Source organism: Bombus vancouverensis, chromosome 2, assembly GCF_051014615.1.
Source record: "Bombus vancouverensis nearcticus chromosome 2, iyBomVanc1_principal, whole genome shotgun sequence".
Classification (NCBI taxonomy): domain Eukaryota; kingdom Metazoa; phylum Arthropoda; class Insecta; order Hymenoptera; family Apidae; genus Bombus; species Bombus vancouverensis.
Window position 1 is genome coordinate 15,804,601 of NC_134912.1, and position 14,652 is coordinate 15,819,252.

The window sequence follows — 14,652 nt, forward strand, 5'->3', positions numbered from 1 at the left end:
ACGCTTAGTATGGTTGTGATATCAGCGAGCCAGACTCAACGTAGACTTCGTCATCACGTACATTGACGTTTATATTCGTTGTACGGTTTGTTTCGCGCGGCACGAACACGGTCCAACACTCTATACGATCGTGGCAAACTATAAAAAAATAAATGGAAGCGGAACGTCACGAAGTGTAAAAAGCAAACCGTACATGTGATTCGAAATATTTGTACACGGTTCGTTGATAGAAAAATATATTTCTTTGGTGTTGGTTCTAACGTTGCGACAAGTTTCATTTTTCATGGTTGTAAGGGTTATTTTAATGGAAACACTGGCATTTTATTTAATAGAATAACCATTCAAACAAGATAGAAAAATGTTTTATGGCGTAGTAAGGGAATAAAACACGATGAAAAAGAAAAGTACATGCATAAATTCATATTATAAAATATATACATAAATTCATGATATTTCACTTTGAAATATACAATTACATAAAATGTATAAGCTTACTATAATATATAAAACGTCCAATTTTTAAGACCCCAATGAATTCTAAAAAGGAAAGATCGATTCGTGTATGTAAAAGATTTTAATGAAACAGTGAGAAGGAAAATTCTCAATTTTAAAATGGTAATATGAAATTTTGGAAGAATATAAAAATATTTGCTGGGACACAAAAAATGTCAAGAAATGACGTAACAGAAAATAACAGAGAGAAACGTAATAAAATCCAACATTTTATATGTTATAACCTAATACATATAAATATTACAAAACATATAACGATGAACCAGAAAATTTACATTTAAATCCCATAGCAGATTTTTTTGAAATCAAGTGTTCTTTGATATGATAAATTCCTTGAATCCTGCATTGTGCGCATAAATCGTCACATTAAACATGTCACGATAATCGGTGTTCTTGTGACTTTAACGCGAATATCTCTGTCCTATGTTTCATGCTGTAACGCAGGGCACTACAGATACGTTCCTCGTCTCTTTACCAGGAAATAGAGCAACGAATATCATTACGTCGTCTTTCATCGTTGCAAGTGTCAAGCAAGTTCAGAAAAGTGGAGCGTCGGCTAAACCGTACGACCTACATATTTCAGTAGCATGTGTTTCTTTGCCTCTTCTATAATGTCACAGAGTGCTGGCCGTCCTATTTACAAACATAGATAGTAGATACTAGTGTGGGACATCTTTTGTACAGTTGTAATTTCTCTATAAGCGATAACTACCATGTCTTTTTAACCAAACCTTTATACCGATTTAACGTTTCAATGAATGACCCCGCAGAAAATTTTTATGAATATATTACATACATTATGAAAAAACTTTTTGATACGTTACTACCACTGGTAATGAGACACGGCTGTCATGATTATTGCAGCAAAATTTGAAACGAACGTGGGAACGTATATGTAAATAAGTTGCAAGGTGTATATTGCAAACATATTAAAACTTTGTATATAAAAAATTAGTATAGCATGAATAGTCACCTCAGACATATATATGTAATTCATGCTAAAAATAACCTCACTAAATATTGAGACTGATTAGTGTAAAGGATAATTGACCATTTAAATAATTTTGCGATGTTAGTGAAATGTAAAACGAATTCGGGTTTGTTTCAAACTTTACCGATATGATCATGATAATCGTATAAAATAATTATATCGTATGGTATTTCATACAAAATGTTTCATATCACACATATACTATATTCAGAATAAGTTTCCACGAGTGTTGGAGCCTGTGCAGGTCACAGAATCGATACATTTAGCTTTCGGCGACATCTTTCTCTTATTGAATGAACAAACTCAAAAACACAGAATTCTTCCATTCCTTTTTTAACTACATAGAAAGACTATGTCATCGTTGTTTACGGAAAGACTTTATCACGCCGTAAATTCTATCCCTGAAGTTTCGTGGAAATTTTTAGCATACGAATGGGTCGTTTCTTCGTAGACCAATTTCGTAAGAGCTGGCATCAAGAAACAGGGAGGGTGATCTCACGCAAACTATGGCTTCTCTATCAGTTTCATATCAAACCACTACCAACCAATTGTCATCGGTATATCTTTCGTTCCTATTGACCCAAATCATCGGCCCTCTATTTTCACAATCGCGTGTTCTCGGTCGTTCTTTTGGGACGCGTCACATTCGAAATTGCTTTGATCTCGTATGAAGCGTTGTCTCGGTCGTGCCGGGCGTTTCGTATAACGTATTAATCAAAATGAAAATCAGAATTTCGCGGCTAGAGAGTGAGGTCGGGTCGTAAGGGCTGCGGAGGTCCGTGAAGTTTCCAGAGGCGCGATTATATATCTTTCCCGGACGGGTTGCGCGTGAGTGCTACGTTATTCTCTAGAGCAGGCCAATGTAGAAAGGAAGGAGCGCGCACAAGCCCTTATAGAGCGAGGATGGCGACATCGGAGAAGGGCTAGGCCGTAGAGAAGCCGGAAAAGTGCTCGCGCACGTATACACTGTGCCCGTTTCCGGAACGTTTTATCTTTTTGGCACGGAATATAGAAGTAATCGCGCCTTATATTACTCGAAGAAGCTCTTGTCGAGGCTAGTTTAAAGTGTTTTATCATCGTTGGACCGAGAGGCCGCTATTACTTCGCCAGCGTATTTTTTAAACCCTGTTTTATCTTGATTCTTCCTGGCCATTTTCATCCCACGCTTCTTGTTCCGCGAGTAATGTCTTTCACGAAACCCATCGACGCTAAGAAGCTCACGATGAGAAATTGTCCGGCTAAGTTCTCCTGTGTCTCCTTCCACTCGGTCAATCGTGTCACACCTCGAGTTACAACCGCTTCAGAGCGTCGAGTACACGACGACCCGTATGAACAAGGTAACGGGTACGCACGATTCTCAGAAACTCGATCGTTGTTGGCTAGGTGATTTTAAAGAGAAAGGTAATCTCTCTGGTAATCCTCATTTTGTGAAATTTTTTACTTATCGTGATGTTGCGCAAGTTCACGGTAGAGCAGATTAGGATCCATCTTTTGGATATGCCACGGTCTTTAATTAAATTCGTTGAAGAGGAAGTTTCAAAGTTGACAAAGTGTATCGCTTGTATTATCGTTCTTATCGGGGGAGAGAAATCAGCGGAGGTTTCTACGCTGCTCATATACATTATATATAATTTTATTAATAATTACCGATAATTAGTATTTTTAACAGGATAAGTGCTCTCGATACGATAAGAACTCGAGTTGTCTGTAATCAAATATTCTTGTGAGCGCATGAAATGAACATCGAATTCATCGCGTATGGCACATCTGGATAAAAGCGTCTCGACTTATCGGTCGTTGGAAAATGCTTCATTACAAGTATCGGCATTTGAACAGTTTTTAAACCGCCGTAAATTTTACGTCTATATTTTCTACATAAACGTAATATTTTTACTTCCGTTTTGGAGAAACGTGCTTTTTCGATGAAAATAAAAATTGAAAGGTTCGTATTTGAACGAAGGAAGGTTTATTCGATTTATTAAAGTCAAGATGTCTTTATGCTCGTGGAAAATACTTTGTTGCGCGTACATTTTTTATTGAACCAAAGCAGTCGGCGAATATTCTCTACAATATATGACAGAGTTACGCAGAATAATAACATCGATAGAATCAAAATTTTACGAATAGTAGCCAATAGAAAACTTTTTTTCGAATACAAACCACCGTGAATTTTCTCGGTTCACCAATTTTCATAAACCTCGGAGCTTTATTTGCGCTCCGTTAATCGGTTCTTTATAAACGTTTGCTATACCTACGCCGAACACGATGTTTGGAGATGGTGGCAATCGAAAGCAAATATATTTTTCCTTCGGATTTACGTACGATGAGTGTGCGACCAGTTTGAAAGAAGATTTTCTAAGATGGGACGCTTATTTTATGGAACGCTCCCAAACATGATCGCAGATTTTCTCGCAAGTATATGGCAATTTAGATGGCATTCTTGACACTCTTATAGCGTACACTTTACCGTCTCAGCAGATATCAGAGAAATTTTTGAAAGTATTATTGAGAATCGTTCTGTTACTTTTTCCATATTCCTTATTTATCGATACATCCGTTTTTCAATTTCTTCCTAATCTTTTTACTGTCTATCCAATTCGAGATTCTCGAATTACACACAACTAGAATCTTGTTTGGTTCATTTTTTTTTTTTTTTTTTTATCAAACTAACCTTAAGGTATATTGCTGTTAGTAAACTAGCAACTTTATCAGCATCCTGTAATATAGTAAGATTCATTTCTAAGAAAATTTTCACGTAAACGGTCACGGAAACAAGGGTTATGAATGTGTCTTCGCGTGAAAGTAATTTCGAGCGAGGCAATTTTTTTTACGCACGAACTGCTTTTCCTTGTTGGCATGTGTACAAGCATGCTCGTATGAAACTGCGAAGGGAGACAACATTTCTGCGCGAAAATTTAGTGGAGGTTTAGTTACAAGGAAAAATTCCAGGAGATTAATCTGCAAGATGCGGTTGTGTTTATTGCGGTAGAAAAATTTTGAATCGCATCTCCTTTTCGTCGCTCTTCTAATTTTTTTCATAAATATAAAACGCTTGTCCGCGTATCTTTTTTATGTTGCTCGTATCTCACCAAACAGAAACAAAAAATGACGCTATTAAATGTACACTGACGATGAAACAAGTCTACCGCGGAGTATTGCATAAAGTTCTCGGAAACGTCTCTCCGAGTCAAAAATAAAATTTGCATATGCAAACGCGTGTAATTGCTAGGAACAGTTTACTAACTGAATATAGACGTACTGGATACCGACCTATTTATTCTGTCTTTTAATCAAAGAATTTTCCTCATATTGCTGTTGATTATGAAACGTAATGCACTTAACTATTGATACACAAGATATTATGTAGGTATTGATTAAGTAACTAAAACATGGTAAGAGATAATGAAAGAAACGTTATTTCCTTAGTAAACATACACATTTGTCTTTACCTTTCACTAACGAAACTATAAAAATGTACCATAAATTTTGAGATTATTTGTCGACGAATGATCTCTCAAACCGTAATTGTTCTCATTTGGTTTTAATAGTGTGTAGGTTGCAAAAATTGTATATTTTATACAGAGCTAGAGAAATCTACATTTTTAAAGTTTCTTTACTGAAATAACGCAGTAACACCGAATTTAATTTAATTTATTTAATTTCTGAAGCATCTCGTATCTCGTATCTTACCGAGATAAATGATTGATCAACGTCTGCTTCATAATCATTGTGTTTTTAAAGAAAAGAAGTTTCTGACACTGTGATCAATTATTCAAAAATTAATGAAGGAAGTGCCCCGGATAATTAGCATAATGCATAACTCTTTCGTTGAATATCGTACCGAAGAAAATTTCAGAAGCGGATGAAGTCCCGTTATTTTGTAATTACGTAATGGACGCCAGTGCTAATCTTTTCTCCGATGTTGACGAATATTACACGCTTTCTCTGTCTCTTCGAACGATCCTTGTTAACAAATCGTACACACGCTCGTGGTAGTTCACGGTGAGAAAACAATTTGTTTTGAATTTCATGTTCGTACCTGACTAAAAACATTTTATTAATCAAATAATTTATAGGGTGTTATGTGAAAACCGACACGATCTCCGAAAAAATAACACAAGAAAATGTATGGAGCACAAACGATAAATGGCAAAACAAATATATATAATACACATATATTTGTTTGTTTGTACTTGCTACAAGGAAATAAAAGATTCATACCTAAATATGCAGTTGATTGCATTATTTTTCTCCGATGCTAATATTGCAGCCGTGATTGTAACTATTTCCAATTGCTTTCGAAACGTTTGAAAAATAATCGTTTGGGTTAACATGGTTTTCAGAGGGAAAACACAGTTCTGTTAACGAACAATACGTTTTATTCTCTTTTTATAGCCTTAAAATTCTCAAATAACAATTTCATTGGTCGTATCAAGCGAGCCAATCGGTAACATGTATATGTATTTAGATATATTCGAAAGAGTAAATTGAAAAGCACAACTGCTGTGGTAAATTGAAAAAACCAGGCGAAAAAAGAAAATTACTAATACAATATAGGATACAATCGTAATTATTACATTTATTGAAAACGCAAGCCACATACAGTATACACATAGTATTCGAGATTCCAATTTCTAGTAAATCCGCCTATCGAATACTGTTAAAATCTTCCCACGAACTTCCCTCGTAGTTGAGAATTCTATTGTCCAATGTACACAGAGTTCCACTACTTTGACCCCGGTTCAAGGCTTTGTATCTTCGTAGCGATTCAACGGGATTGTTTGTTTCGCTGTTTCGTTGAATTAGCCCTTCTCTAGTCGAACGGATTACCATACAATCGCAACGTGCGGTTGCATACCAAACAACAGCAAGTATCCCCCTTAAACTTCGCGACTACTGCACAAGATTTGTTCTTACATACCTCCCTTTCCTAGTTCGATGTAAGCTTACGATTTTCCTTATTGTTGCTATATAGAAAATACAAGGAGACAACAACTAACCGTAAGAACAATAGACCTTGCCTTCTCTGTTTCTCTGACTGCGTTTTCATCCAGCGTTCCGCGAGTTGCCCGCTATAACCTACACAAAACGCAGCTACCTCGAATCCCAACAAAGTAATAATTAATCCTAGTTAGTTTAACGTGCTACTTGGGTCGTTCCTGGATTCGCAAAGACGTCCGCTGAGCGCAAAAGGGGAAGAGGGCACATTATAGACGTACGAAATGCAGGACCGGTGAAACTTGCGTTATTAAATTCAACTACATGGCACAGAATGGAGCTGGGCTCGAGCAGAGGATCGTTGCCACACTTCTGCTAAAGCTGACTTTACCGACGAGGATGCGAGGCAGCCTGCCAGATATCGTCTCGCCTACCTAGAACCGAGCTCTTCGTAACTTTGTCCGTCTTCTGTGGTCTGTGTGTATATCAGCCCATTTGTTTCTTGTCGAGTAGATATTACATACGGTCGTTGGTGTACCCTGAACACTATTCGTCCTTCGATCTTATTAAAGCTTCCAGGACGAGTCTATCGAGATATGCTTAATAGTTTTAGCAATCGTTATATCATTACAGGAGTTTATATTTCGACGAGGGAAAGATATTTTAATAATATTCATCCATCGATATGAAAAATCTGATAACACGATATACAAGTTTATTAAATCTTTTGCTACTTGTTGGAACTGTTAAATTCTATTTGAGGTAGAAATTTTGCAATGATTCACATATGAATGCTCTTCAGGCCAGATCGAAGTCACTATGAATTGCCTTGTCGCCGGTTACAGCCGTACAAAAGCGCAATTTAGCTTCATCAATCAATAGGAATAGTTATAATTTAAGTAAACTAATATTGCATCCCAATCGAACGAACCAGTAGATTCGAATCTGGAACAAGGTTCCTTCTAAAGGTCGAACAATTTAATCCTAAATTATGACTTCGTATCTGTCACGTTAGCCACGTGCCCGTGCATCGTTCGTACGTGCCAGCAACTATATGCTTTGTCCATCGAATGACATAGTCAGTAACAAAGTGAGGAAAGAGAGGGAACGATAAAATATCCAATGTTTTGCTAAGTATTTGAAATTCTTTTTCCTTCTGTTTTTCTCGATCGTGTATTTGGTTATTAGATAATTATCGATAGTTTGTATTATTAGCTTCCGAGCCAGAATTTGAAGTCGATTATTGTATTTATTTTATATCTTTGCATTATATAATTGATATGTAATGCAATTGAATTAACAAACAATTTCATATTTGAGAACGCTAAGGTGACATTGGAAAAAATTATAGAATTCATTTTGCTAGTTCGAATATATTAAGTTATTCCTTCGTTTCGAAAAAAATTAAACGAATTACTCCATTACTCTGATTCACATATACTCCATTACTCCATTACACATATTCACATTCTTAAATAGAATTCTAAACGATTAGAATGATTGTTCTTAATAGACTTTTCTACTTCTTTCATACTGTTTCCTTAGTCGATTTCGATAGTAAATATTTTTTAATAGACCTTTTAATTTAATTTAATTTGAAGTCGATTTATTTAATTTTATTGTATGTATATATATAATCTTTCACAGGTTGCAATAAATCATACTGTGTTGTATTTCCCGCGTGAATGTTCTATAGTATCGCCATCTCACGACTTTTATCAATAATTTTTATTGTTTCTAAAGAAGACGCCATTATTAGTTCGGTTTTTGGCGCGTAGCATTATCGTACTCTTCAAACAACTATTTTTCCAAAGAATTTCGGATTTATTGCAAAGATTTCCGAATATTTATAAAATGTGATACAGTTTATTACTAGAATACATATATCAGCCTTCGGTAACACACAGTATAATCTCTAAAATCAGTTATATTGCATTTCGAGTATTCGTTGACGTTCAATGTAAATAAAGATACATATACATACATTCGGAAATTAGTTAATTCCACACGACCGACTTCCTGCGACATAAACACACATCCCCACCCTTGGGGCGTTTGTGAGACGAACGGGTCGCGGGGAGTGTCATTGCGGTGTCGAAAGTCGTCGCGTAAGGATCTGTCAATTTTCGTTGTTAGCGACGTATTAATTAATTGCGTAGTATCTTCACTCATATTCCTTTCTGCCTTCGTATGCTGTTATTAGGTTCGTGTTATTAACAGTTGTTCGCTTATTAATTTATTATACGTTATTATGACAAAATTAAATAATATTTGAAATTATTTTTCGTTCATTTTCCTCTCGATCGTATGTTTGGTTATTAGTTTTCGAATTAGAATCTGAAGTCGATTATTGTTTCTGTCTCATTTTGATTATAATTCTATATATTTGTTTTAAATTGGTGATTTTCTTTTGTGCAGATTGCTCGACCATAGCGGGACGATAACTGGGAATTCAAAATAGCGTCGTTTGGACGCCATGATGATCAACAGTTAATTTGTCAACTTCTCATGGAGATTGAGTCAGGTTTGTTAGAATAATAAGATGTTTTAATTATTGTAACAAAAGCAAACTGATACGTACGTTTATATTATCTTTTCATTAGATCATTGGTAATACAATTATGTATTTATTGTATAATACATATTTGATACGTACCTTTGCACTATGTAATTAATATGTAATATGATTGAACTAACGAATAATTGGTGGACACGTTTTTATTCGTCGGTTCACTAAACGAAGAGGAAGTGCAATCGGCGTGTCACGAACAAAGCAATGCACGTGCCGCAATTTTTCGTGCTACCGATTGCGAAAGGTGATGTCGTATTGAAAAAAAGGGAATAAAAGACCAAAGGTAGGGGCAAAAAATAAAATAGTGCCAGGCTGTGCAAAGATCCAACCCGCTTTGGTTCCAATGAAGTGCTATTTAGTTGGACTGCGTGTCCTATTACAGGCTCTCGTTCCGTTTTATAATGCAACGATATTTTCTGAACGTTGCCCGATAAATGAACAGCAATTGTTCCCCTGGTCCGCGTTTTCTCATTCCTTTTATTTTTCCCTCCCTCTCTCTCTTTGTTTCGTTATTCTCTTTGCTTCTTTCTCGTGCAATTTCCTTTTGAACTCGATCATTCGACATATACAAGGTGTCCTAGTAATCATGGTACGGTTGAAAAAGAGTGATTCTATATGAAAAAGTGTCGGAAATATGGAACGAAATTTGTTCATACGACGTTTCGATTTCGAGAAAATCGAGTTGGAAGTTTATCAAGTATACTTGAACTTGGCTAATTTCAGACTGAATATGACTACATAAACGACAAGAGGTTATTCTACATGTGAAAATAAGTAAAAAATGTGGAATAATATTTCTTCACAGAAATTTCCAATTATTTTTTCACGTAGAATCATTTACTTACCGACTGTACCATTATAATTGTGACACCCAATATATCGCGAATATAGGAGCGGCGAGTAAAACGATGCAGTTCGTGGCAGTAATGATTGGAGATGGAGTCACGCGATCAGCGATACTTTGGTTCTGGTGTGCATGCGGCCTTAATTATTTTTACCAACCTTTCGTCCCAGACAATTCGCTACAACTCCCAAGATAATTTCCCACTTGGCGAATTAGCTTGTTCGCGGCTCGTGCTTAACGCCCATCGACCAACGATCTGGCTGTTCCATGTTCTCGTTAAATGGCAATCCAATTGCGTTATTATCCGTAAAATGGGATTGCCTTTCGAAAGATCGCCGGGGCACTCTTCATCGATCGCTTTCGTTTATTCGGGATTAGTCGGAGAAAGTGGCTATGGTTATTTAAGATGGATTGCTTAGCTGGCAAGTGGTTCGAATAAGGTTAACGAGCGTCTTAGTAGCTAGTAATTTATAGTTACCAGTAATTGTCTACCGATTTGTTAAACTGAATATCTAATAACGATGGCATTAACTACGATAACGTGCAAATTAGTAACGTAGGTTGCTAATATTAATCATTGGTTGAACGTTTGTACGAGGATTATTTCTCGATGGAAAAATTGAAATAATTACAGTATGGCTCACGAAAGTACTTCAACACATACTATACAAAACTTTTATGTGTATATATTGTGTGTGTTATATAAAATATCCTGAAATTCTGTTAGCTCTGTAACGAAGCACGACTACCGTGGTTGTATCGATAAAAGTTGAGGCGAATCTGAAAATGTACGTAGAAGTCGGAAGATATTTATTGCAAACATATATATATTTAGAAAACATTAGTATGTGCCATAGAGATGTATCTTAAGCATATAATAAGTATTCCATTAAATAATTCCGCTAAAAAGTTGTTCCACTATATATTGATTCCTATTAATATATCTATTGAATAATTAATCGTTTAAATGCTTTCACAATTTTTGTGAGATATACCGTTGCATTAAATATATTGTAGCTGCTATGTACGTTTTTAGATTTGTTATAAACTTTACCAACATAATCATGGCTATCGTTGTATAGGATCTTCTGTTTTTAAGCAATTTGAAGAAATAAGTCAATATCTTACGATTTATTCTGTATCGCTTCAAAATTGGCACACAAAATCCTTTATCTAAGCGATACAGGAATCCATGCGATTATATAAAAACTTTATACCAACAGCGAGCCTTAAATATTATTAAATCTAAGAATTCAACAATTTCAAAGTTTCCACACGTAGGCTGTTATACTCTCTATAAACATTCATAGAAAATTCTCGTTCCCACAATAACAATATATACCGATTGTTCCCCGCGTTATTGGATCATAAAAAAGCTCCCGGTCTCAAAGGTAACGTGCGCAACATTCATATTTCGCTTAGCAGTAAAACGATTTAAAAGACGCTATCGTGTAGATGCAAATTCGTCGTGTAGGCCTTTCCGGGCACGCTATTTACGTTGCGGATAAGCACAGATTAATCTTGTAGAAAGATGCTCGTAATTCTCACAGATCTATACTCTGGCATACGTTTGTTTGAACGTTATATCTCGCCACCAATACGATATTTCTCTTTCATCGTCGAACTTTTCCAGGAACATAAAAAGAATAACATTGTAACTTTATTTCGATCGCGCGAATGAGACGTATCGCTCATATCGTTTGGGAAGGATCACAATTACGTGTAGGACAATAATTGTTTTTAAGATTTTTGAATCGACACGTGTTACTTACTGCATTTCGTATTCACTGTGCTGCCATTCTCTTTGTAAATTTTACAATAAAAACAAGAACTTCCACCACCAAAAATTGTTGCGCACGTCAGAAGCAGCACCAAAAACCCAGAGATGTGAAATGAATTACATGGATGATAGTATAGAACATGACGAGTGGCTTCACGTATACCGACATTTTGATTTACAAGATAATGATTAAGGGCAAATTTATTTTCAGTGATTGACATTGTCTTTTCAAATTTTCCGTTATCATTTTCTAAGCAATAATATCGGAATAAGAATATGAAATAATAAACATTCTTGTAACATTTAAAAAGAATCTATTTAATTTAAATACGAATATTGATACGTGAATTATGATTGGTTACACAATCGAGCTTTAATTTTTCCGAAGACAATAGGTCGAGTTTGAAACTTCTCAATCAGTTATGTTCAAATGTTTAATAATCACAATCGTGTAATGTTTTCTAAATATGAAATACAATTTATACTTGCAACGCAAAAGGGTAACAACGTAATAATTATAGAAATATTATAATTAAGTGATTTTTATAGTTTTATTCGTATCTTTTTAAATAGAAACTTATTTGGAATACAGTAGTTTCCGGTATGGTTTAGAATTTCGTCAAACGGCTATTTTATAGGACGCTTCACTGTCACGTATGTTTGCTTATTTAGTGTCTTTTACTCTTTTTAACGAATAAACTATTTATATGTACTTTAAATAATTTAGTTTATTCAGTGCAAGAAGCGTTGACAATGATTAAGCAATATGAGTAAGTATAAAATTGATATTTATAATAATTCATTGTCTATTCTTTGTCGACATGGAGAATCATGTACTGATCTGAGTATCAGCAGTATAAATTTTTTTAGCAAGTATTTGTTGAATCACTCAATTTAGTTAATATTTATACAAATTATATACTGAAAAACATATGATAAAATTTATAGGTATATATATTAACAAGCAACAGTAAAACGTGTTTTCCCTTACACGCGTTAGTTCTATATAATCTTGTTAAATATTAGGGGTCAAGTGCAGAATAACGAGGAGAGAGATCGAAGTAGAGAACGTGATCGTAACAGGAGAGTGGAACGACAAAATCGCATAAATTCTACAAGCCGTGATCGTAGAGAACGAAACGATCGTGGTCGAAAAGCTTCAGATCGACGAATCTACGTAACAACATTCTTTATGATTTTCTTTGATAAGATCAGAACAGAAGTTGGAAAAGTTGCTCATGTTGAACTTTTTACTGATGAAAATGACAAAGTAAGAGGTTGTGGTATTGTGGAATTTGAAGATTCAGACTCGGTAAAAATTGCTGTAGAAAAAATGCATCAGTATGATGATAAAGAGGTAATTAGTATATTGTTATTCTTTCAACTTCCTTACAACTTGGATGGGTACCATGTAACCAATGTTAAGAATATATTTAATATTTATGTATTTTAGGACTTTGATGTTGAACGGGACGAATATGGCCGGTTAGCAACAGCTCGTAACAATAAAAGAGTTTGTGATGATAGATTTAGGGATCCGCCAAGGCCACAAGGTGGTGGGCGTCAAAATATGAATGCTCCTGCTGGTGGAGGTGGTGGTGGTGGAGGCGGCGGTGGTGGCGATGGTGGTGGTGGAAATAGCAAATTTGGGAATACCTATGGTCTAAGTACTCAGTTTTTAGAATCTTTAAACATTAATGGACCTTTAGTTACTAGAGTATTCGTAGCAAATGTAAGTATATCTTGCGATACAGTTTGTATAATATTGACAAATTAAGTATATGAAAGTTTATTAAGTTATTACTTTGTATATTTAGCTTGACTACAAAGTGGATGAAAAGAAATTATTAGAAGTGTTTAAATTAGCTGGTAAAGTACTACATGTTGAATTAGAAAAAGATAAAGATGGAAAATCTCGAGGATATGGAGTGGTAGAATATGACCATCCAGTAGAATCTGTACAAGCTATATCAATGCTTCATAATCAGCAACTTTATGATAGACCTATGACTGTGAAACTTGACAGAGCAAATGAACCAGACATGCCACCAAAATTACCAGAAGGTACCTTCTTATTTCCTAAGAAATATTTTATTTTGTTATATAAACATATAAAAATGAAAATTGATATCAATTCCAAAATAGGGTTAAAGGGAATTGGAATGGGTCTTGGAGCTGGTGGTAATAGATTAATGGATGTAGCTAGAAACATTCATAATATACAAGTAAATAATCCACCTGTTGTGAGTCCTATGTCTGCTCTTCTGTTGGTTGCTGATGCTTTTAGAACTGGTTTAAATAATGAGCTAGAACAGTTAGGTGAGTCTTGCCATAAATGTAATATATAAAATAGGATAGATAGAAAAGCTGACAAAGACATATTTATATACCTATAGCATTTGTATTGACAAATTCAAATGCTGCAGCTCTTCAAGCACGAGTTCTTTGCTGAATTCGTCGGTAACAAATGAGTTTGCTTCTAACTTTAATAATTTCGGCGTAGGAGTTGAAGGTTTGTCTGATTTACAAGCCTCTACTAGTCAAGACAACAATTCATTTGCGCGGCGAGGCTTATCTAAAATGGACAATGATGTAGGCTTCGATACAAACAATGTTTTTGATGGTTCTAACTTCGCTGGTGGCAGAAATTTTGACAGTAGATTCAACAGAGGGGACAGCGATTGTGTTCCTGGTGGAGATGGTGGTTTTGCCAGAAATCAAGATGAAGGAAGAGGTGGGAACAGACAGAATACATATGATTCTCGGCCGATGTCAGACATTATTCTTATAAAAAATGTATGTACTTTCCTTAATTTGTACACAACAACTAATACGTGTATGTTTATTTATAAACATAAAGATAATTATAACAGCTCCCACCTAACACAACATGGCAAATGTTGAGAGACAAATTTCAAGATGTCGGAGAGGTGAAATTTGCTGAAATGCGGGGAACTGACATGGCTATAGTACAATTCGCATCTAAACGGGATGCTAAACGTGCTGTGTGTATC

At 35.3% G+C, this 14,652-nt stretch overlaps 2 protein-coding genes across 7 annotated transcripts in view; one reads left to right on the forward strand and one right to left on the reverse strand.

The window, feature by feature from the left end:
* LOC117162845 (myelin expression factor 2-like) overlaps positions 1–14,652 on the forward strand; it is a 93,771-nt gene that overhangs the window by 77,213 nt on the left and 1,906 nt on the right. For 2 of the 3 annotated variants that reach the window (XM_076625132.1, XM_076625128.1), the window contains exons 6-12: positions 8,861–8,966; positions 9,046–12,995; positions 13,092–13,370; positions 13,456–13,702; positions 13,784–13,957; positions 14,142–14,434; positions 14,512–14,647. In XM_076625132.1, coding sequence (XP_076481247.1) covers positions 12,831–12,995; positions 13,092–13,370; positions 13,456–13,702; positions 13,784–13,957; positions 14,142–14,434; positions 14,512–14,647 — 1,294 coding nt within the window. In that variant the 5' untranslated portion in view covers positions 8,861–8,966; positions 9,046–12,830. The remainder of the gene's footprint in view (positions 1–8,860; positions 8,967–9,045; positions 12,996–13,091; positions 13,371–13,455; positions 13,703–13,783; positions 13,958–14,141; positions 14,435–14,511; positions 14,648–14,652) is intronic. The other variant, XM_076625122.1, reaches the window with a different exon arrangement.
* The window catches only part of LOC117162847 (neurotrimin), a 476,077-nt gene that overhangs the window by 50,505 nt on the left and 410,920 nt on the right, over positions 1–14,652 (reverse strand). The gene's annotated exons all lie outside the window — the stretch shown is intronic.